This window comes from Chionomys nivalis, chromosome 15, assembly GCF_950005125.1.
Source record: "Chionomys nivalis chromosome 15, mChiNiv1.1, whole genome shotgun sequence".
NCBI classification, from domain to species: Eukaryota; Metazoa; Chordata; class Mammalia; order Rodentia; family Cricetidae; genus Chionomys; species Chionomys nivalis.
The window spans coordinates 53,293,057-53,318,045 of record NC_080100.1 but is presented as its reverse complement, the minus strand read 5'-3'; the positions used below and the strand labels follow the sequence as shown (position 1 = coordinate 53,318,045).

General features: G+C 43.0%; 1 protein-coding gene across 5 annotated transcripts in view; it reads right to left on the bottom strand.

The window, feature by feature from the left end:
* Positions 1-1,763: 1,763 nt before the first annotated feature.
* Msh3 (mutS homolog 3) overlaps positions 1,764-24,989 on the bottom strand; it is a 160,734-nt gene continuing 137,508 nt past the window's right edge. Inside the window, exons 20-24 of one of the 5 annotated variants that reach the window (XM_057789597.1) lie at positions 22,043-22,200; positions 11,962-12,148; positions 10,518-10,647; positions 5,140-5,311; positions 1,764-2,419 (exon numbers count right to left, since the gene is read on the bottom strand). In XM_057789597.1, the coding sequence (XP_057645580.1) occupies positions 2,305-2,419; positions 5,140-5,311; positions 10,518-10,647; positions 11,962-12,148; positions 22,043-22,200 (762 nt within the window). In that variant the 3' untranslated portion in view covers positions 1,764-2,304. Of the gene's footprint in view, positions 2,420-5,139; positions 5,312-10,517; positions 10,648-11,961; positions 12,149-22,042; positions 22,201-24,989 lie in introns of those variants that run through there. The other 4 variants (XM_057789598.1, XM_057789600.1, XM_057789599.1 and 1 more) reach the window with 4 other exon arrangements.

The window sequence follows — 24,989 nt, the reverse complement described above, 5'->3', positions numbered from 1 at the left end:
ACCTTATAATCTGTTTGCAATTCAGAGTTACAGAGGTGTTTAGTAAATGTGCCAGCCAAGCAGCTGGAGGCCAGGCTGTCCCAGGCAAGCCAGAGGGCTCATCTCCCTGACAAAGTCCTGTCTGTACTACTTCCCTGGGTCAGTAAAGCTGGCAGTCCTCGCACGCATGAGCAACAATGTTCTGTGGAAGTAATTACAATTGATCTTGGGACTCATCAAAGGTCAGCATTAATTGGCAGGCCATATTGGAGTCAATCTAGATTTCTCAGGAATTCACACTTAGGCACTGGTTCACCAGCTGCGTGACACCCCCTCCACAAGTTCCAACTTGGCAAACTGTCAGATGAAAAAACCTTTGTCTTATTTTAAAACATACATCACTTCTGTAAGGATCTCATGGCATCCGTGAGCTGCTACCTTGATGACAAGGAACAGTCTTGTTATTGAGTTTCTGACTCAAAACATTCTTACTTATATTATTTTCTATTTTCATAATATTTATTGGGATCTACAATATGCCATGTTTTCTTCTAAGTCTTAAATCAGAGAGGAGATGGAGCAAATCATTCTAAATGTAAAAGTCACTTGCAACCATTGAGACCATTGAACCATTGATTCATAGACCAGGGGATTCTGAAAGAAACCACGCTTTGTCACATACAAAGCTGCTCCTATGAATAACTATTCCAACAGCCAGAATGGAATAATCCAAATGTACAGCATGCACTGAACCGTTAAATAAAATATGGGTTTGAAACAGAAGGCTAAAAGCTCCACCAGTGAGAAGGAACAACTTCCTGGTACATGCCATGGCATGAATGAAGTTTGAAAACAGCAGGCTGAGCCAAAGAGAACAGGCACACAAGACCACATGTTACACAGGTCATTTAGATGATGTACCCAGAAGAGGCAAATCTGCAGAGGCAGAACATGCATGAGGGGTTGTCTTGGGCTGAGGTTCTGGGGAGAATGCAGAATGACTGTCAGTGGGTACAAGGACCCCACTTGGGGTGATGAGAGCACTCTAAAACCAACAGCAGTGGAGCAGTACAAGTTTACGGAGAAGAAACCATCCGCTGATCTGCACAGTCTAAATGGGTAAAATGGCAAATACCACAATTAATGAAGCCATTCAGGAGTACTCAGCAACAAACCACATTCTTCGTCAGTGTGGGTCGCTGTTGTGGCCACTCTAGGTTTAATCTAAAAGAAGGAATTAAAACTATGTCCATCAGCTACAGGGAAGAATTTAACTGGGCAGGAATGGTAAATGAGAGGGAGAGGAGAACCCTCATGTAGGATGACATTAGAAACAAAATGAGCACAGGGACATGAGGAGCCAGATGGTAAATGATGAAAAACCCACGGGCACAGCTGAGTGTCCATCCCTCGAAACTTGCAAGGAGGTAGGGTGTCTGTGAATCCAAAAAAACCTCCCGGTTCAGCTCTAAGATGACATGTGCCATCCTAGTTAACAAAGCAGTCAGAACAATGAGGTCAGCTCCCGAGGATGTTCCACAGTTGAAAATAAAAACCACTGAGTGTGGCGGCGCATGTCTTTAAATCCTAGAGCTCTGGAGGCAGAGGCAGGTGGGTCTCTGTTAATTCACGGTCAGCATAATCTCCATAGTGAGTTCCATACCAGTCAGAGCTACATAGCAAGACGCTATCTAAAGAAAAAGAAAAACATAAAAACTATCTGGTATCCAGAAATTAAAATTCAATAAGTCACACCACAACTTTGAGCAAATATTCATTCCATAGTTTTTATTTAAATGACTGATAAGATGATTTTATACAACTTTTAAGCTGTTTAAAATGATGACAACATTTAGCTCTTCAAATTTCATATGGCTTCTTCCTTCTTGTGCTCTGGCTTCTAGAAGCTTCATGGTTCTACTTCTCATGAAAATGTTTATGTCAATGGTGAACAGAGTTATTATAAAATTCTGTAGTTCTCATAAAAGCGAATTCCTATCAGACTAGCCTGTTGCCAGTTGTCTGAAATGGAAACTCTTCAGCTCCATGACCGCAGCCCTGGGGCCGCCATTCTAGGCTTCACTGACAAATGTCTGGTTTCACATGAAACTTACTGTCTGGGAAATTTCTAATTACCCGGTGAAGTTTTCACATCCAAAGTGTTTGTTCTTCGGAAGGCGGGAAGATGAGCGCCTGAAAGGCTCTCCCTTCTGAGGAAGAACTCTGACTCAGCAGGAAGACAGTGCTCATTACGCGTGTTCACGTCACAAAGACAGGCTGCTACCAGAAGGTTCTCCTATGTGGTTTGCTCAAAGAAGGTGGTTTTCACGTTAATGTGGGAGAGAAGTCTGTATTCCCTGTTTCCAGCTCCTCTGTCCACGTGTGTAGGTCCTTTACATCTTGGGCCACCCATAAGTCTGCAAAATACTTAAGTCTTTTCCTGGGGGAAAAAATAAAGTATTAGTTATTTTAGAGATAGGATTTGTGGAGGAGGGTGTCTCACAGGAGCAATGGAAAGGTACTCGGCGGGGACAGAAAGGGCTCTGTGGACAGGAAGTTGTGACAGTGCGCCCCGCTCCAGGGCTACAGCTCCATCAAAGATCCAGGCTATTGATTCCCATGAATGTCTTCCTGCTGCCCTTCTATAATCCTGCCTGCTGGGAGGGGCCTATGACTTCTTGACTCTGCCAGAGACTGGTGGGGTCCTTATCTGTGTCCAGAGGCAAAATATTCCTAGAAAATGTTTCCAGGATAAAAGTAAAACTGACTTACTAAAATAAAGCCGGTAAACAGCAGAGCAAAACGCCAGCAGACCACGAGCAGCACAACAGTCATCCGGCTCGCGACTTAAGGCCTAGGAGTTCCCACTACTGCCCCAGGCCTAATGAGCCTGGTGGCCCTGGAGCAGCTCCTTGCTGAGATCTGGTCCCAGCACACAAGGTTGTCATGAGGATTAGTGTGTCAGTGTGGGTGAGTCAGTTGGCACAGTGCCCAGGAAGCTACAGGTGACTCTACGGAATCCTTTCTGTATGTGGTGAGTTTGTGATTAATCCTTAACTGCTGTAGCTTATCCACACTACCACACGAGAAGCAGTTTGCTTTCTTTTGAGCTGACCAAGAGAGCTAATGGGAAAACTCTTAATGGATAGGGAAAGTGCGTACATTGTCCTGATAAACATCAAAATGGCCCATCTTAAAAAAATTTATACATTATATTATAAATATATATATATATATTTAAAACAAAATATAAATATAATATATATAATATATATAAACATATAAATGCCCCTTAAATTTTTTTATCAATATTTTGCTGGCATGTATGTTTATGTACCATGTGTGTGGTTAGAACCCACAGAGGCCAGAAGAGAGGGTCAGATCCCTTGTGTTGTGACCTGCTATGTGGGTGCTGGGAATCAAACCTGGATCCTCTGAAAGAATGGCCAGTGCTGAACTACCTCTCTCCAGATCTGAAATATCCCATCTTAATGTAATGTCCGCACTCATCTTATCAAGATATGCAGATTTAAAAATGTCACATATTAGTTGGGAAAACGAATGTCTACAATAATCTGTGAACTTTCTAATTTTCTCACTTTAGTTTTAGAGGCTACAGTAGTAACAAGTGTAAACTAATTTATTGCCAGTTTGTGTGTGTGTCCTTTGAGGCAGCATTTCATTGTGTAGCCCTGGCTAGCCTGGAGCTCACTATGTAGACGAGGCTAGCCTCTAGTTCACAGAGATTCACTGGCCTCTGCCTCTAGCATGCTGGGATTAAATGGGTATGCCACCACACCCAGCACAGTCTTTAGAGGTAGAGGCTTATTCCGACTTCTTCCAGGAAAAGATGATCAGATGGCAACAAAGATTACATTCATCTTTGAACTTTGCAGAAGGCTAAGGTTTAGACTTTGAGCTCCCATCGGTAATCTTGTCAGGAAATTTTTTATATTAATTTGTCTTATAACAGAAATAGGCTGAAACTTTGCCCTTGCTTCTGGTGTGACGCTGCAGAAGTGATCTAGAAGACACTGGGAACTCCAGCCAGCTCCTAAGAGCTGTAACTTGCAGTTTGCTCACGGGTGCTTTCCTTGTGGTACCCCTAGGGATAGCCTAGGAGGATGCTAAGAGCAGCTCAAGAACTGGCTACACACTAACTAGCTACCAAGGGTGGGCAGTGTTCACATAAAGGGTAGAGGTAAGGAGAGCACAGAGAAGCCAGATTACAGCTGTCATGCACAATCAGAGCTAAGTGACAAGTGGATATTGTGGCTGCATGGCTTTATGCAGTTTGTGCTCCTATCCTGACAGAATTCTCCCCACCCCAAGATTAAGTTTTTACTTTTATTTTAGTGCATGGACATGTGTCTGACTGAGTTCATGGGCACCATGCCTATGAAGGTGCTCACTGAGGCCAGAGCATTGGATCCCCTGGGTCTGCAGCTACAGGTGGCTGTGAGCACTGCTGGGGGTGCTGGGACTGAACCTGGGTCCCTTAGAGGAACATCAAGGACTCTTCACTGCTCAGCCAGGTCTCCACGCCCCAGTCCGCTCAGAATCCTTTTGGTTTCCTTCATTACATTTGCTTAACAGGGGATGGGAATGTGCCCAGTGTACATGTGGCGGTCAGAGGACAACTCTGGGGAGGGGGTGTCTCTCTCTCCACCACGTGGGTCCCAGGGATCAAATTCAGGTTGTCAGGACTGGTGGCACACTCGTTTACCCACAGGGCATTTTTATTAGTCTGTGACAGAATTAATTCTGAAAGCTATTTATCACTGTAGATGCATGGTGAGAGAAGTTCTGTGCAGCTCCAAGTACTGACGCTGATGCAGTAACTCTTAAAAATAACTCCAGTCCCTCAGCAGTTAAGGGCTTGGCACACACTGAGGCAATTCTTTAGAAAAAGAGACCAAGAAGAATTGTTTGCCACCTAATGAAGAGCTGACACAACCACCAACTGAATTTATCTGAGTTCTGCCCAAAGGCGCTTTTCCTCTGGCCACAAGGAAAGCCTGCAGAAGGCGGTCCACAGTGGTCCTTCAACCCAAGCTCCAAAGCGGTTCCCATGGTCATTTACATAACCGCCCACTTCCTTGGACAGCGTGGCAGTTCCACTAGGAAGCAAAACAGAGAACAAATGAAGGCTATTCCAACCTTCTCAGATTGACCAAGTCTTCCAGCTCTTTGGACTTGTGAGCGGCTTTCCTTAAGATTTCTCCAGGCACTTCTGCTAGCTTTGCCACGTTCAGTCCGTAACTCCTTGCTGCCGTTCCTCTGGTTATCTGATAGAGAAAAGTGACCGAGTCTGGCTCCTGCTCCATGTCACCTGTGAAATAGAGGGGGGGGGGGGGGGCGGGAATCGATCAAGACTGCTCGCAAGGCAAGTCCAGCTGATGACTGAAAATGACAGCAGCTTCCACAGCTGGCCTCTGTTAGAGCTCACAACCTGAACACATTTGTTCTAGTTACTTGCTGCTTGTTTTATTGATTTAGGAAAAAGATAAAGTTTTGAAAACGCTTATGCATTTAGGAGGTTTAACTCGCTTAAGACAGTCTTGAACAATGGGTGATTGAGAAATCTGGACTGAACTTCTGCATTAACGGAGGAATGGTTCAGGCATATGCGCAGTAGGCCATGATGGTGCAAGTAGCAGGGAAACTCTGGCTAGGGGAGCTGTGCCTACTGAAGTGGATGCTGCTGCTCAGGTGCCCTTGGGAAGAAAGGTCTATTTTCACGGGTTAGGAAGGCTGTTGGCCTGAAACCATCACGTAGTGTTCGTGTCCTGTGTTATTTCCTCCTCCTGAGTGTGGGCTAGACCCGGTGACTCACTTCTAAAGGACAAAATGTGACACTGCAGAGAGCAGACCAGAGGACACTCATCCTCCATCCTGGGCACCTCCCTTTCTTGCTTGCTTTAAGGAAAGCCAGCTGCCATGCTGTGGGCTGCCCTGTGAAAAGGTCCCTATGTAAACCTGTCGCTCATCAGTAGTCAATGAAGGACTATGGCTTGCCAGCACCAAGCTGCGGCTACACCTGGAGGTCTGTATACAGCCGTGAGAGGGGTTGGGAAGCAGGTTTACACTGGCTGACACATGAACTGACTGCCTTCCAGGCAAAACTCTCAGAAGTGCTCAGCCAAGTTCCCCTAGGTATCTGACACACAAGAAAGATAGACAATTTTTATTTTAAACTGATGTATTGTGATAGCAAGCTGCGGAACATTCCTGGAAACTACTGTAGGTTAATAGTGATAAATAATAAAGGATATGGAGGCCTGGCCCTCTAATTCCCAGTTGAGGAAATTCCAAGGACCATCCCAGTCTCCAAACTCTGTCCCCCACCCCCACAAATTTGAAGCTTTTCAGAACTGGACTATCTCAGGTACAAAGCTACATACATCATATGTAAAATATTGCAGGGTCATGCAGCTTTAGAACAAAAACTCAGTATTGAGTCACATCTGGTCCCATCCCAAATGGCCAGATCTTTGATGGTTTCTGTGACCCTAGTACACGCTGTAAATTCACCGAGAGCCTTCGCTCACAGCCTTTTCTTTGTCAAGTGTGTATGCCTTGCTAACCAGCTACCGATGATGAAAGCCAAGAGTCGACTGAACACAGCAGTGGAAGGGGACAATGGAATTCACCTCCTCTAAGAGTGCAGGAGCAGACAAATAACAGCTCTCCTAGGGTGTTTGTACAAGTAGGAGGTGAGAAGAACGCCACAACGTAGACACGTATTAGCAAGCACTAAGAACACCCTCTGCCTCCAAATGACAGTGGGAGACAAAGAGAGGGGAAGAGTGGTGAGCGCAGACCAAGGAAGACCGGAGTCTGCCAATACCATAGCTTTCCGTTACTCTTTCATGAGCACAAGAGGCAAGTGAACAGCAGTAGCCATCAAAAATGCAAACCTTAAGACAAAATATAGTCCTGGCTCTTTCCAGGCTAATCTAGCTTCCATGTTGGTCTTTCTTAAGCAAGACGAAATCCATCCATCTGTTTGTACTGCCATCTGTCCAAGCATGTGCTGCCCAGCATTATCTGACAGCCTGGTGTGCAGCACAGAGCTCCTTTCTTAGAAATGGACTTGCTGATACGTTTCCTAGGAGTTCTTATTTTTTCCCCTTACATATAATATATAGCATATGTTGAGCTACATATGATAAATAGATATGTATATGCTGTATATAAACAGTAGAGATGGCTGTAACGATGGTTCTGTTTGTCCTTACATTTTTTAAGTCAGGCTTCACTGTATTACCTGGGTCACCACAAACTTTTGTTTCATGTGATACTGTACCTCAGCCTCCTCTCTTCTTTGGGTACATTTTCTACAATGCTTTTAAGGCATACTACAGCTATAAACTATAGTTTAATTGCATACTATATTATACTACCCTGAACAAATTATTATCATATGCTAGCACAAACAGTGGCTGAGTCTAACATCGTGTGCTGTTCTTCACCTTGGCATTATGATTGCTTTCATGCCTTCAAGGTCAAGAACGTGATCACTCTCCACAGCTACCTAGAGCTTTCTTTTTGTTGGTAAGCCTGTACCTTCTTGGTTAGGCTGTATGCACGTCGGCATGTCTATGTCAGAATATGGGGGCAGGAGGAGGCAGTTGGGAGGAGAAGCATAAAAACAACCCATTGTTTCTATATCCTTACCACAAAGGTTCTTAGTGAGCGCTTCTCTCACAAGCTACACCCTTTCTTAGGGGATATTTTGAAAACTAATCACTGTTAGAGTCTATGAATATAATAATCCATGTTTCTACTATAAAGAAAATTAGGAAAATCTATGGTGATGTCAAATTTCTCAGGAATGTTGTTAAAGAGATGTGTTCTGATCAAATAATTTCCAAATTCTTTTATAATTATTTATTTTGCTGTGGGGAATAGTACAAACATGGCACAGAGGATGTCAGTTCTGTCCTTTCACAGTGTGGGCTTCAGAGATTGAACTCAGCATCAGGCTTGGCAGAGGGACATTTATCCACTAAGCTAATCAAGTTAGCTCTGCAGGCCCTATCAAGTCACTTCTGAACTTGCTTTTTTTTAAAAATAGATGTATAGAAGTTTAGAGAATCTAATTAGACACTGTCTTCTTACCCCTTGACACAGGGTCTCATGCAGTCCAAGCTGGCCTTGAACTAGCCAAGTAGCTAAGGATGACCTTCATGCTCCACCTCCAAAGAACCAGGGGATGGACATGCAATACAATACCCAGTTTTGTCTAAGCTTTTACAGCGGTTTTCCTGGGTGCTGATCCATTTCTTTGGCTACCACACACCCCTTGAAACACAGGCATTGAACATTTTGTCTCATTTCGTTAATATTCATAGTGGCCTACCCAAAATCCACTGCACTTTTAAGAAAACTTTTGTATTAAGAGAATTGATTTCCTGTCCATTTAATCAGGGCAATCTCCTCACACCCAGCTCTAAAAGTGGATCCTGATTAATTTTGAGGCAAAGTTATTTCTGCCATTCTCACTTAGATGCAATTCAATTCTGAAAATGAGATTGGAATCATCCTGAGATGCTAGAAGGCAACTGAAAAAAAAAAGTTGCCTTGCTCCTAAGATATAAGTTACAAGAAGGAGCAGAGACATAGCTCAGCGGTAGAGTGGGTGCTCAGAATAAACAAAGCCTGGTTCAAACCCAGCACCAAGAGTAAGGTAAACAAACAGTGGAAAAGTCTCCTAGCCGTGAGCTCCTCTTCTAGCGCTGGACACTGTCAAGCATCCAGTGTGTGATATCTGGAAGAGCTACAGCCACCTTCCCACTGGCCTATGGATGGAGCCAGCGGGGCAGGAAGAGAGCCAGGAAACTGCTGGAGGAGCTGGGACTGCACTGAGACGCCACACTGGACAACCTTACTGTTGGATCCAGTGATCGAGTGCTTTGTTACCGGAAATCAACCGCTTAGAAGGGAAAGTCTTAGGGGACCACAAAGGCAGCCTCGGGACAACAGATGTGCAACAGGCCTGGGCAGAAACAAAGGGCTCCAGCAGGAGGGACCCAGTGGGAACAGGTTCCGTTATGTTGGCAATGTTTAGAGAGGCATTTTTCAAAGCTCTCAGAGGGCCAAGGAGGATTCAGCTACAGACTAAAGCCAAATGACAAAATGCAGAACTGAAAATGAAGCCGATTTAGTTCTTAGAACCCAGAAGTAGGTGCAAACAAAAGAGAATGTGCTTGTCTGATGAGTGGGCCCTTCTGTCACTGCAGAGACAGCTAAAGCAATAAGCACGCACTAGGCATACCACACTATAAAGGATGACGTTGAGAGGTCAGAAGGGGAAGGTTGAGGTCCTAGCACAATGAGACCGCTAATATAAGGTGCCAAGAAATGGGAACTATGCATATCATTCAGAATTGCGACAGATGCGGAGGAAAGAGTACCAAGTCTGCCTCGAGCCTGGGGTGGGAAGGGCCTGGAGTGAAGGGACAGAGCTTGTTAGCAGGGGCCCAGCCCCGTTCAGTTCTAAGAATTATGTCCACGGATAAAGTTTAAATCAATATAATAAAATGTCAGACACTCCAGGGGACAGGATTCTGCTCTTGGTAGGCAGTGAGCGCGCAAGCTCTTAGAGGCAGCTCCTCGTGCCCTCCCCACTGCAGAATTCTCCTTTGTTTGCAAGCCATTTTCTGTCGCAGTGGATGCAGATTAATAAGAAGGAAAACTTCTTCCTGAGAGAATTTACGATGTGTTTTTTCAGGGCTCAGGGATTGTTTACCATTACATCAATCTTAGGTCCAGTACTTTGTTTTATTTGGGCCATCTGCCTGGTTTCCTTTTAAGTTCTGTCTTTACTACTTTTTCAAAATTTAATTTGGACTCTGGGGTGTCGCGGATAATGGATTTTCCATTATAGCATACCAACTGTGCAGACCACCACAGGCTGGTAGCTTAAAAAAACTGCTACGGGGGGGGGGGGGAAGCTTAGTGGGTTACTTAGGCACTTGTGCTTACTCCTGTTGGCTAATCACTTCTTTTTCAGGGAAAGATCTCCTCCTCTGATGGGAGCAGTACTGGAAAAGCCAGGAAAGCAGGACTCAGAAGCAGAAAATGTGGATCTTCTACCCAAGTGGCTGGCATGGGCAAGGCACTTTACCTGAGCTTCAACTTTAAGACACAGCACATCTCCACTCTAGGATAACCTGTAGCAATTAGTGTTAAATGATATGGGGGAGGTGGTGATCATTTTAAAGGGGACTAAGAAGCCTCTGCATGTAACTCTTATCCTAGGATGAGAACTGAGGGAAACGTGTGGGGCTAAGAATTGGAATTCCTGCTTAGGAGAAGGGCTGCCACTGAAACATGCGGGAGAACGGGGGACAAACGCACTTGCTACACAACTCAAGGCTGACAGCAAATAAATTTTCCCAAGTGTTCTTTATAACGGATGCTCACAGCTTGCACTATTAATAAGCAATGAACTCATATTTCTATATAACTTTGGGTTACCAAGCCGAAAGACAAGAGTATTCACCTTGTTGCGACCATAAGGAATTACACACCTGAGTCCTGCTTGCTTCCATCCTCATTGACCAAGAATCCCATGTGGTAATTCCCCACCTGCTCTGGGTAACATTTTTCTAGTTCACAAATTGGTGGATAGTGAGTGACAAACAGGGTTAAGGATCTCACCTAAAACAGTAAGACATATAGTGCTGCTTCAATTAAAACGTCTCAACTTTAAAAATCCAAATCTCCACAAAAGTTGCAAGAAAAGAACAAAAGCCCACCATATACTCTTGATTTAGACAACCAGTTAATATTTTGCCACATTCCTTTCCTTCCTTCATCCTATGCAGGCAGACAGGTACACACATGCACGCACACACATGCACACACACACATGCGTGCGCGCGCACACACACACACACACACACACACACACTTTTCTGGATCATCTTTCCCTCCTCCAGTACTAAGGATGAACCCAGAGGGCTTTTACATACTGGGGAAATGCTCTGCTACTGAGCTACATCTTTAGCCTAACCATTTGAGGATTAGTTGCAGATAGCATCCCTAAATATTAAGATTCTATCTTCTAAGAACAAAATCAATTTTCTACAGGCCTGAAATAAATTAATTAATTCTCATAAAATATGATTCATATGTTTTCTTAAGTATCCTTATTTTTTAAGCATTAACACTGTGGTTAACATAGAAGCCAACCACCTTCCAATATACCAGATATTAAAAAATAGAATTTGAAATTAAAAGGAAAACCCAAGTATCAGCTATATAAGCACCACTCAAATTAAAGACTTGGGTATAAACTTATAACTATTTTAAAACATAGCCAACAAAAACTATATAACTCTAAAAAAAGACATCAAAGAAAAGCTAAACACAGAGATGCTAAGCCATGCTGCTGCTCAGGAAGAAGTCAGTGTTGTCAGGGGGTAGTTTATCTTAAAGGAAAAAAAAGAAACATGTCATTATCTATGTCATCTAAATAAATGTTTGAAAAAAAAAAATCCAGAACTTCTCCTGACCATTTAATTCAGTAACAAAGGCACACAGGGAAAAGGCTGGGTGTGGTGGTGTGAGCATGTATTCTCATTCCTGGGGAGGTGGAGACAGGAGCATCTCTGGAGCCCACTGGCTTGCAAGCCTAGTTTATTAGGTCCCAGGTAAGACCCTGTCTCAAAACACAAGGTGGCAGCTTCTGTGGAACAACACCTAAGGCTGACCTCCCATGTGTACCCCGCAAACACGCACAGCCCTTGCACATACACATACAAAAGGAAAAAAGGGCATGCAGGCATCACGCAAAGGCATTACCAGTTATACAGGAACCAGGAGAACAGATTTGATGTCTCACCACAAAAAGTGAGGGGGCAGACTTATCAATGAGCTTAATTCAATTATCTCATATTTAAATGTATGTCATTATAATCTGTCAACTTAAAATACTATTAGCAAACTTTTAAAGGTGTGGTAGATGCTTACATCTCTGATAAAATATTCCAGTGTAGCATAGGCGATGGCAATTCCGTCATGGGTGCTTGTCCCTCTTCCCAGCTCGTCCAGGATAACCAAGGACTGAGGTGTTGCTTTCCTGATTATCTCTGCTGTGTCTGTCAGTTCTTCCATAAAAGTACTCCGACCTTTGTATATGTTGTCTGCAGCACCCATCCTACAAGCAAGACGGAAACACTTGATTTTCCCAAGTTTTCTTCCTAGGAAGCCAAGTACTGTCTTGCAAGCAATAAATTTATGATGTGTGTAATAGTAATTGAAATTATATTAAATAAAATATACATTGAATATAAAGAATGTTCTAACACCAAATTCAACATTCCAACAGGGTCTAGGGTAAATAGACAGAACTCTGGAAAAGTGGGCAGTTTGACCTGCTTTTGTTCTCAAAATTCCAAACCCCAACCTTGGTGTTCCCAGGACAAAATAACACTGCTCTGTGTCACTGTGCTTAAAAATCTAATAGCAATAGGACTTGTCCAATTGAGGTTTCCAAAATTTTCTAATGAAAAACCCAGGTTAATTAAAAGGTAAATAGCTACATACAAAATAATTCATTTCCACACAACAAAACTGTTGTCCTAGAAATAACTTATAGGTGTTGAAGGGCCTTGGGCAGCAACTTAGGGAGGTTCCCATGTAAAAGCAGCTCCTAGATGTCAGAGTCCTAACTCTCAAGGCTGCCCTTCCATTAAGCAATCTCCTGGAGCTTTGACTACACAGCGATGTACTACGCATGTCTTAGAAAGGCTCTAGCACAGGTACTTCCTTAACTCATATAACCATAGGTCCCCGAAACTTCCTCCAGAGCACTGGTGACAGAAATATTCTATGCCACATTTATTTGGGAAAGCATTTATTCAGTGTAAAAAGACCTGAAAAGATGAGCAAGAGGAACTGGGTAATAAAATAAGATCATGCCGCTAATTACGAAACCTAGAAGTGGGCTTTAAGTTCTCAGTTGGCATCATGGAATACTAGCAACTGCTGTCTTTGTGAAACGCCCTTATCAACTGAGTTCATGAACCAGGCACACACTTCACACCCGACTTGCAGCACTCCAGAGAGTGGAGTCCTGCAGAAATTCACACCACACTGAGTCACAGGCAGCATGGCTGGAGCAGGCAACAGCAAGGGAGATGAAAGCTGATGCCCACGGTGGGTGCAGCTCAAGTTCTAACAGTGGCATCTGAAACAAAGTGCTGTCAATTTTATCCATGTTAAAATCAATAAACAGAACACATCATCTGAAATGCTGCTAACTTTGCAACAGTCCAGCCACATTTTCAAATTCATATTCTGCTATTTACCTCAATTTTGCAATGATTACTGTCACAATTTGGATTTTCAATGTTCCCCAAAGGCCACCTGTTGAAGGCTTGATCACTAGACCATGCTACTACTGTGAAATGGTGGGACTTTTATGAGTTGAGTTCACGGTGAAGAAAAATGAGGGAAAAAAAGGGGGCTAACAAAAACCAGAGGGAAAATGGGTAATAATAAAATCCTGAGCATCGTTAAAAAATAAGACCTTGTGGTATTCTAAGTGAGAGTGAGAAAGAAAAACTTAAAACTTAAATTCATTAAAAAGAAACAACAGCAAAACCTGGAATCTAAAAATAAAAGCATGATCAGGAAAAAATTTAGAAGCCATGGAAGACCATGACATTAACCTGGCAGAGGAAGCCAAAGAAACCACCAAGGATATAAACAGATAAGCCAAGGACTAAAAGAATACACAAGTGGCCCAAACCCCAGATGCGTAGATAAGCACAGAGCACAGGAGCAGATGAGAAACTATGTCAACAGGTCAACAGGTCAACAGGTGAAGAAAGCTCCCTAAGGCAAGAGAAAGCTCGCTTCAAGCAGGTAGTCCTGCTAAATACTGGCTATGATTAGATTTCATTTGGTGCAATCTTGTGACAGGATTTTAAGAAAATATTTCAAAGAAAAATCTCATTTGGGAACAAAGGAGATTCAGCCCGTGGTGTTGGCAGAGCAGGAACAAGGCCTTGAGACTTCAAATTTGCATGTTAATTTTATCTAAACTTACAAAATAGATATGAACAAAAAGTAAGCTATTTGAGAGAACAGGGAACAACTGCTCTCCTCGGTAGTTCCTCTCCCTAGACAGGAAGAACTTGCCTCGTCACAGCAAGGCAGAACCAGCAGCGCTGGACACCTTCTGGTCTCTGTTTCACAGTTCTCTTTCACAGATGAAGGAAGACACGGAGAAGGAAGGCAGGCCACTATCCTCAGGCCACTATCAGCAGGCTGGCCGACATCAGGCAAGAGGCGAACACAAGTTTTTCTACTCAGGGCGAGAGGGTTTTGAGCCAACCTGAGTACTTCACAACATGGTAAGGTTTCTGTCCTTAAGAAAGCCGGACATGACTTCAGGGATGCTTGAATGGAATTTTACTATGCTTCTACTACTACGCTAGTTAGTGGTTGCAAGTATCTTTTTAGTTTAGTTTCTTTTAACTTTCTTATAAGCAATGTCAGTCTGTTTCCCATAGAATGGTCTAAAAGGTACTGTCCTAGGAGCTGGTACAATCACAAATCTCCTTTTCTAGAGAAGCTGATGTAGCTGAGCAGACACTGAGGGAAAAGATGTCCCATTAGCCAGCTACTGATGCTGCAGTCACATGGAAATTGTTTACTGACAAAGGGATTTGTTGTTAGCTCTCCTTAATGACCACCATGTCTGTGTATTTGAGTTTGGCTGAATGCAATCAATAGACCTGAGGGAATCCCCCATTTCAATCTTTGTCCTAGACCAAGAGCCTTTCGTCAACCATGTTCTCTTACCATCTCATATCTTAGTCATTTTTTTAGTCTAAAATAACCTCTTGCAGCAGAGTAGGATGTGTAGAAAATAATCAAGAGCTTGTAATTTTATATTAAATCAACAAGATGAATACTCAATAATGACTCTTAAGTTCTTCAGATGTTAAAAGGTATTGGAGATTTAGGGAATTCTAGAACAAATGTTAGCACTTTTGTCTAGTTTATGTTCAATTGTAGTAAAAATGGAAATTGTATTCTTTAGCTTTCTTCTCAGACAGAGGCTACAGTTATGTGATTAAGACCAAATCAACCGATATTTTTAGGAGTGGCAGCTGACTAATCTTCCTAATCCCCCCTCCTATCCCATAACCCGTATATAGGTCAACACAGCAACAGAAACTAACTGGAGAAAAAAAATGATTACTTCTTTGAACCAGTTTCTACAATCAAGAACACTTCCAGGAGATTTTAAGAGATTATTTTTAATGAGATCTTGATATTTTGAGTTAGTGTGCTACGTGTTTTCTCAGTGACAGAAAATGGTATGGCCTCTTTCCAGATCACAGTGCCTGGGCTTTTGCAAGGAAATGCTTGTGGGCCGGAGACGTATGCTCTATTGGAGCTTAAATATTAAATTCTCAAATGGAACATTAGTTACTTGTCTTACAACAAGATCCTTTGACATCAGGTACCTTAAAAAATCAAGAATGAGACAGGTAAGAAAACTTCCCATCTTAATGATGGGGTCACAGAGGCTGGGTGTGGAAGGATGGGGTCACAGAGGCTGGGTGTGGAAGGATGGGGTCACAGAGACTGGGTGTGGAAGGATGGGGTCACAGAGGCGGGGTGTGGAAGGATGGGGTCACAGAGGCTGGGTGTGGAAGGATGGGGTCACAGAGGCTGGGTGTGGAAGGATGGGGTCACAGAGGCTGGGTGTGGAAGGATGGGGTCACAGAGGCTGGGTGTGGAAGGATGGGGTCACAGAGGCTGGGTGTGGAAGGATGGGGTCACAGAGGCTGGGTGTGGAAGGATGGGGTCACAGAGGCTGGGTGTGGAAGGATGGGGTCACAGAGGCTGGGTGTGGAAGGATGGGGTCACAGAGGCTGGGTGTGGAAGGAATGGGAGTACAGAGGTTAAAGTATGGAAGGACTGGGCAAGTAGCAGTCATAGGGCACAGGATCTTAAACAAGAAATAAGGATGTTCCTTAGCATTCCACTGCCCAGTGTAGTGAGCACAGACTGATGTGCATTTCAAAAGTGCTGAGGGAATGAAAGCGAAATATTCCCACCACAAAAAACATCAAGTACTTGAAGTCACGCCAAGTCAATTATTATCATACTGTACCATTATTACATGCTATACTCATAAGTCAGAATATTACTTTGTACCCAATAACCTTGAATAGTTAGTTACAAGTTCTCAGTTTACAACCAGTAACAAGTGTGGCCAGGTGTGGTAACACATGCCTGCAGATTGAGAGGTCTGTGCATTTGAGAGGCTGAGGCAGGAAGATGGTGAGCTTTAGGCCAGCTTGGTGCTACACTGTGAGACCATGAAATACACGAAAAAATGACAAACAACTGAATGTATTTCAGACAAAAGGATAATAATAATAACAAACCCACAGATTTGTTAGTTTTAGTTTTGTTTGTTCCTTGAAGCAGTAGGGATCAAACCCAGGGCTTTGTACATATGAGGCAAATACTATACGTGAACAAAATGCACATGCAAATGCCACAGGGCTGATTAGGTATGCCTTCTATACTGGAGGAGTTAAAAGCATCCACAGGGCTGATTAGGTATGCCTTCTACCAAAGAAGTTAAAAACATGTCCACGTAAAGACCCACACATGGATGTTTGGTTTTTAGCAACTTTATTCATAATTTTTGAATCTCAGAAGCAATTCAGATGTCTTTTAGTGTGGAAATGGCAAGCAAATATACACTGTGGTAATCTAGACAATGGAGGAGCATCCAATATGGAAAAGAAACGAACTGTCAAGCCCCAGAAAATCCAGAGGAAGCTTCAATGTGGATTATCAAGAGAAGGAAGCCTTTGGGGCAAAAGGGACTCACGAGATACTCCAAGAAAGGACAAACTATAGATGCAGAGTAAAACGATCCGCAAGAACCAGCAGCTGAGGAGAGGGAAGAATGACTAAACAGGGTACAGAGGATCTTCAGGAAGGTGACTCTGTCCAAACCAAAATGAGATGCTGCAGCAAGGTAGCTCCGTCTGTTGGACCACTCTGCTAGCGGACGCTGACACCAGAGCAGGCTCTGCACACACAAGGCAGGAACCTCTGGAAATTATCTACCCTTTTTTCTTAGTTTTCTGTGAACTCAAAACTACCTCAGCTAAATTATAAAACCCTTTTCTTTTAAACAAAACAAAACTAAAACAGAGTTTAAGTTCCTCTCCATCACACCCTCCTGAACATAGTATCTTCAGGGAACTACAAGCAAGGGATCCATCTGGACCCACATCACGAGACTTTGATCCAAGTAAATGTATTAAATTCACATTTCCCACAAAAAAAAGGAGCAGTGAGGTATCTCATGTTTGCTACACAACTAAACACATCAGAGACCTTCCTGAGGCAAGAATCCTGAAGCCACTAAAGAAAGAGGGATTTGCTCCTTTAGTTAAACACTTTCTATCATATGGTCTTTAGTGTGGGCACTGAGAACTGAGGAGAGGATGCACACATCACACATCAGAGATGCTTTCTTTCTGTCCATGAAGGATGCATTCTATTCTGTGCATTCTTCAGTTTGTGTCCAGTATTTGTAGAGTCAAACTAAACTGGATGAACAAATTGGTTCTCTGCTCAAAGCAAACATATGAAACACTATTAAGCACTGAGCGTCCATTACCTTTTAACTCTATCTCAAGACAAACACCCCCGTGCCATCCTGAATACGGCTCCTCCCAGCACTAGATACCATAGGGGAGATGTGGGCAGCACATCATCACATTATTCACTAGGGGCCAGTTACTGTAAACAGCTCCATCCATAAACATTTTATTGGCATAAACAGAAACATTGTTGAGAGGAGAGGACAACTGTTTTGCTTTTCTCAAATGACTTTCTAACCGCACTAATAACTCACTGCTTTTCTCAAACTTAATTACCTAATCTGAACTGAATAAAGCTTATACTAGTACTCATATATCAGGAAGACAAGCAACAGCTCTGACCACAGTGATGGCCTAGATGCTTGGGAACAGGCATCTCACTGATGAGCACATACATCCTAATATACTGATTTAAATACATCACTTAGAACCAAATAAAGATGTTGGTCAAAAGATTACTTAAAAAAGATCTGCTAATGACTCAGGACTGCATTCATGTGACCTTATAATATTCAAGAGAAAAGATGCCCAATCATCGGTGTACTGCAGTTTTCCCTCCGTCTCCTCCCTATGGCATACTGAATGAGCCACAGCAGACATGCCATTGATAACTATGGACCACACGAATTTAAGCCCAATGTTCCAGATGTCCAATAAAACACAAAAACAAGCAGCTTAAAGTCTGGAGCCAAACCTTATGCAAACATTTCACTCGGTTTAGCGACAGTCTATTTCTCAATGGATACAAAAAGGATTTTTAAGTAACAATGATGTAATTTGAATAATCACTTTTACTGGAAGAATTGCAATGCATATTAAATAAAGATTACAACCACATAATTCTCTATTCTGACATGAACTTTAAAAATGTCAGTGCTTAGGTACCACCTCAGAGATTCCAGTTAGAAATCATAAAGACTGCGCTATATACAAATCACAGTAGAGAACCCATCCTGTATCAGAGCAAACTTGCTTCCACACATGATCCTTCAATTTAGATTCTGCTGCCTGGGCAGCCAACCAAAAAGGATGAAGAAGAAGCAGCTATTGGATTATAATGGGAGACCTGGCAGACATGAGGGAGGACAGGGCATTCCCCAAAGGTTTTTGTAAATAAGCACAGTGTGTACTTGGGGGAATGGACTAAACTTATTTTTGTAAATAAGTACTTGGGGGAAGGGACTAAACCTCCCCAGCATCAAAAACAACAAAAATCTACCAGATGGTACTTCATATAAGGGACACTAAATAATAGAAATGAACACATTCCTACAGCAATCTGGAGGGCACACAGAAATGCACCAAATGGGTATTTCTTGTTCTAATTTAGCATTAAACACGAGGACAAACTTCACACACTGCCGCTAACTGGAATGGCCTCATAGGAGAACTTGAAAGATGATGTTCTTTACAACTGAACAATTCTACTCCTCAGTGTAGACCAGAAGGGGAAAATTCACTTCTGCACAGCACATGATGTGTAAGTCAGTGTCATGGGCACCCAGAAGCTACTTTTGCTCAAAGACATTAATTCGTCATTGGCCTCATAACGTAACTGAGAGCAGGATGAAAGCCTGGCGTCTCTTTCTGCATTCTGTATCTAAGCAACTGGCACTCCCCATCAAGTAACAGGAGGCTACAGGGAAGCTACCACTTATGGTACAGAGGCCAAAGTGCAGAGCAGAGGCGATCATCACCTGTGACCTAGACCACACTATGACCAAGACCGCATGCAAACCTTCCCCTTGTCTCAACCTGTCTTCTTTTTAAACCTACGCTCATGTCTGTATGCTGAGGATGGACTTGGAAATCACAGGGCCCTTTATCTGCTTCTCTCCTTCCTCTGCCTTTCGCTGTTGTATTGGGATGGTTGGCTGAGCTCAGGCCACTAGGGCTTGTGAGCCAGAGGTTAGGCCCCAATGTTCAAGAAACACAAGTACCAATACTGTTTACATCTGTAAAAAATTGAAATCATGCTAACTGCCTGCCAAGGAGCGTGTGGCACAAGTGTACAACGGCATAGTAACTGGTATAGTAGCATATATACCCACACAGTCGCATTTATAAATATAACAAGGGGAGAAAGCCACTCAGAGATGAGTATGGTACAGTGTTCATAAAATTTAAAACTATACCAAATGTTGTTAGTTACTATTTCAAGGAATGTCTCCACAGCAAATGTAGAGAAAGGCACCGGATGAACAGACCACAACAGGCTGGATGTCGTAACGAAGGCGTTTTCCTCTCCCTTACATTCCAGTACACCATTAGAGAGTTGTCACAGTCCACCTCTCACTTCAATCAAATGGCTGAGCCGAACAGGCCTCCAGTCTTTACTAGTTATCCAGTCTGGACACCCATCATTTATTCCATTGCTTCCCTTGTCGAGATTCTGCTCATAAAATCCCCATGTGCTTAAAAGATTCCTGCGTCTGGGTTCCTCCTGTAACCTGGGGACAGAGCTAAAGATCTGAACGGATTTAGGTTTGGTGTTTGGGCCAGAAGACATCATAGCCTGTGTTTCCACCCTGTACTAGATGTTGGACTATGACCTAGCTCCCTAGGGCGATGCTGTAATCCACGTTATCCTTTCTTGCTAACAGGCCACAGAGTTTCAGTAAGAAAAACTTCCCCTCAAGTCAAGAGAGTTACTTCATTATTCTCCAAAGTAACTCAAGATTATTTCTGGTTTAAGTATCATTGTGACTCATTCCAACAACCTCCCAAAGTGATCAATACGTTCATGAATTGTTTTGTTAGGATTATAGATAGTTGGACATAATCTCCCTTCTGAAAACCACTAAAACATGTGCAAACCTACACTCACAAACAAAAATAGAACCAACCAGTCCCTCCTTAGGCCTCTGGCATCCTCCTCTTGGCCACTCTTCTCCAATGGCATCTCACTGCGGACTCACTCCACAGCCCCTGCTCACTGCAGCGTGGTCCTGACACCTCTAGTGTTGCTAGTGATGCTGCTCTGCTAGGAACAGAAGGGAGTTTTCAGCCTCTGTCTTGCTGTGTCTTTCAGCACTGCTGACTGTCTCTCTTGCCCCCTAAGAACCCACAAAGAAAAAGCTAGGCATAATGGTACAAGCCTGTAGCCCCAGCACTTGGGAGTTAGCCAGTCAGCATCTTGGGACTTGCTGGTCAGTCAACTTAGCTTAGTCAGTGAACCCCAGGTCCCACTGAAAGATCCTGTCTCAAAGAAACAAGGTGGACAGCTCCTGATTCCGGAAGAACATCCAGGTTGACCTCTGGCTTCCATAAGCTTGTGTACATGCATACATCTTCCCTCCCTCCCTCCTCCCATCCCTTCTACCCTCTCCTCTCTCACCTCCAGTCTGTAGTGTTCTGTTTCAGCGGTAGCAAACTGTCCATACCAGATGTACATACCACTGTTATCCCTGACAACTCATCTCACCTCCAACACTGTACACATCTCTCACTGAGACCTGATTCACTTCAGGCTCTCCTGGAGGGCCTCCTACAGTTCCTTCTCTCACTGTGCCATTAGCATGATGCCTGAACATGCCACTGTGTCTGAAGCCCTTGCTTTCTCCCTTGACTAGAGAACCCATCCTTTAGTGAGACCTTCAAAAGTCCAAAGAAAGACTGTTTCAACGTGCAGATTTTCAGGTATTTCAGTATCTGCCCAAGTTCATTAATATTCGTGATGGGATAAATTCTGGTATGATTCAAGGGTCAAGTGTCTAACTATGAAGTTAGACAGTAACAGACACACTACATAAAGAGAGTGGTTATTATATAGTGTTATGTTTACATATATTGTATTTACTTAAATATTATAGCACAAGAGATACAGACCATTCAGGAACTGACAAATCGGGAGATATGAAACAGATCAAGCATAAATTCCTTTTAGTAAAACCAGGATAGTCTATTCATATTGCTAAGAAAGCATGAAATTAAGTTTACATATTGACATCAGTAAGCCCTGGCCAGGTACATGCAATGTTTGAGAGCAGAAATAAATGTAAATTAAACAATCTTGCTTGGTACTTTCACCTCAACAATGGGGAGGGTTGGGTTTCTGCTTCCTATGCTGGAGTCACCAAAACTTCTTTTTTCCATTTAAATGATTTTTTTCTTCAGAGCCTTTTAGCTAAGTCTGAGTGTAGGTACTAATTCCCTCTCTAAGATTTTGTTTAAAGGACTCATTTAAAAGACTTGAAAAAAAAAAACCTTGCTGCAGAAAAATTACACACTAGGCCTCTTCCATGTTGACATTTGAGATGACAAATGATATATGCCTCTGAGCCCTGAGAGTTTTAAGTGCAAACCCACTCATCCAAATATGTACATAAAAAGAGAGCTGGTATGATAATGTGGCCCTGGCTTACACTAAGAGACATATTCAAAGAGAATGAACACCTTACCTTGTGAAAACAGCATCCACGATCCCAATCGTTGCTTCCTCTGCAGGAACGTAGGAACCGATCTGAGCCATGATAGTAACCAGGGCAACCTGCTTGATGTAGGAGCTCTTCCCACCCATGTTTGGGCCAGTGATTATCATTACTCTCTCAGAGTCCTGCTGGAAACAAACAAACATGAAATTTCACTTTTGTACCAGAAGGGGATTGAAATGGTTGGTTTTTATTTGAGGAGTGCAGACTGACATAGGGTCTCACTATATAACCTGGGCTAGCCTTCAGTTCACTGTGTAGACCAGGCTGGCTTCATATTTAAATCTCCTACCTCCACTTGCCAAGAACTGGAATTAGAGGTATCTTCTACCACCCTAACTCAGAAGAGTTTTCATTTTGTTTTGATTTTTATGTGGTATCTACAATTCATCCCACAAAAGGGACTTCATTAGGCAAAGCATTGCCATGTGGCATATTTATACATGTCATTGAATTAATCCATTTTCCATCCCTACAACAAAATGCCCGGAAAAGACTGTTGACAGCAGTGCCTCTGATAGTCAGAGCTGGAGTATCTCACGTCTCCCCCTCCTGGAACACATAAACGGTAGAGGCATCAAATGTGTGCAGATGTAGGAGAAGGTCAACAGTGCAAAAGAAAGCCTGGTAGCCAAGGACCGGGCTAGTGAGCCAACAGAGACATAGCTGTCCTTAAACAATGGCAGGAAAATGGTTGGCTGGATGAAAGTGAGTAACATCTCAAATCTTATGAAACCTATTCTAGGTAGATTGAAGAATAAACTGTGAAAAGCAAAACTCATCACACTTTAAAAAGAAAACATAGGAGAAAAGGCGGAAAATGAGTTACTTAGTGAAAACATAAAACAATTCTGCCCAGGCCAAACATAAACGTATATGATGTGCATCAAAATGTAAGTAAAAGACTGTTTAGAACCCATTCTCTTTGGAGGGATACGTTGCCCCGCCTATACAGTGAAGAAGGCCTGGGTCCTGCCTCAAAGCAATGTGTTAGACTTTGTTGATTCCCCATGGGAAGCCTTACCCTCTCTGAGGAGTGGGTGGGGGGTGATACTGGGGGAAGGTGGAAGGAGTGGGAGGAGGGGAGGGAGTGGGAACTGGGATTGATATGTAAAATGAAAAAAGATTTTCTAAATAAATTAATAATAAATAAGATAATAAAAAAATACTGTTCATAGCTGCCTCAAACTGTTTATCAACAGATAAACTATGATACAACTGCACAGAGACAGTATGACAAGGGCGGCATTTATATAACTCCTACCTCTTTTTTTTTTTTTTTTTGGTTTTTCGAGACAGGGTTTCTCTGTGGCTTTGGAGCCTGTCCTGGAACTAGCTCTGTAGACCAGGCTGGTCTCGAACTCACAGAGATCTTCCTGCCTCTGCCTCCCGAGTGCTGGGATTAAAGGCGTGCGCCACCATCGCCCGGCTAACTCTTACCTCTTAACAACACTGAAATAGTGGGGGACAGGCAAAGGATATAAATAGGCTATTTGTAGCCAAAGAAACAGAAGATCTAAAAGCATATTAGCAGGAAAGTGTAATCAGAAGCATTGTCCAGGAGCACTACAAGCTATTCCTAACATCTACGGGGAAAGAATAGCTGGCAAATAGCCAAGAAAAGTGAAATCTGTACATTGTAGTGCCAGCAGTTCTCCTGTGCTTACTATAGCAAGATTCACAATGGCCAAGAAATGGAAACAACCCATCAACATCAGAGGACCTATCAACAGATGAAAGGCAAAGGAATAATATCCCATTGTATGATAATATTATGATACCTACATACAATGGAATATTATTCAGTTATAAAACAGATGTTAAATTCTGTTATTTGCAGCCAAATGGATGAAACCAAAGGCCACTATGATAAGTTAAATAGCCAGGCACACAAATCAAATTCATATGTAAAATATAAAACTCTTGAACACATTCAGGAGGGGGATGGACCAGAAGCTGAGGGGGCAAAGGAATAAAGGGCAGAAGTTATGCTCTGAACTGCAGTCACACTGGAGTAAGAAGCTAGGTGCACTGCACAGCAGCCTGACCCCAGACACTGCAGTCACACTGGAGTAAGAAGCTAGGTGCACTGCACAGCAGCCTGACCCCAGACACTGCAGTCACACTGGAGTAAGAACTTTGGTGCACTGCACAGCAGCCTGACCCCAGACACCGCAGTCACACTGGAGTAAGAACCTTGGTGCACTGCACAGCAGCCTGACCCCAGACACTGATGAGGCACTGTGTTTCAAGTCCTGGAAAGATGCAGAACGCACTTACTGTGTGAAATAATCTGTTTCTCTACTAATTCTAACACCTATTTCCAGTATCTAACTGTGTGTCCCAGGGAACATTTTGATCCTCGCAAAGTCAGAAATAGCAGTGAAGACTGAAGCGTGTGAAGCTCATTTCCGACAGCCTTCTCCCTGACCTTGCTGACCTCCATGCTTATTTCCCATGCCAAACAGCAGTTTCATTGCTTAATGTAATACCACTGCATGATGAAAATTGTCCCAGGATAATCTGAAAATGTAGGGAATTGTCTGTGTAGCTGTGTTAAAATACAGACCATAAAATACGGACACTCACAGTTATGTATTTAAAAGATGAATAAAGCCGACAGTGATAACACACGCCTTTAATTCCAGCACTCAGGAGGCAGAAACAGGCAGATCTCTAAGTTCAAGGTCATTTTGGCTCATAGAGTGAGTTCCAGGACACCCAGGGATACAGAGAGAAACCTTACATCAAAAAGAAATCAAAATACATAAATAATACGTAAAACAAAAAAAAAAATAGAAAAGGTAAATATGCCAAGAGTGTCTGCCAAAACGCCAACAGCGGCCCCTCCGATTAAGGAGCAGTTCCCTCTCCTCTCTCACTTTTCTCACGCTGCAGACCTCAGTCCCTAACTTAC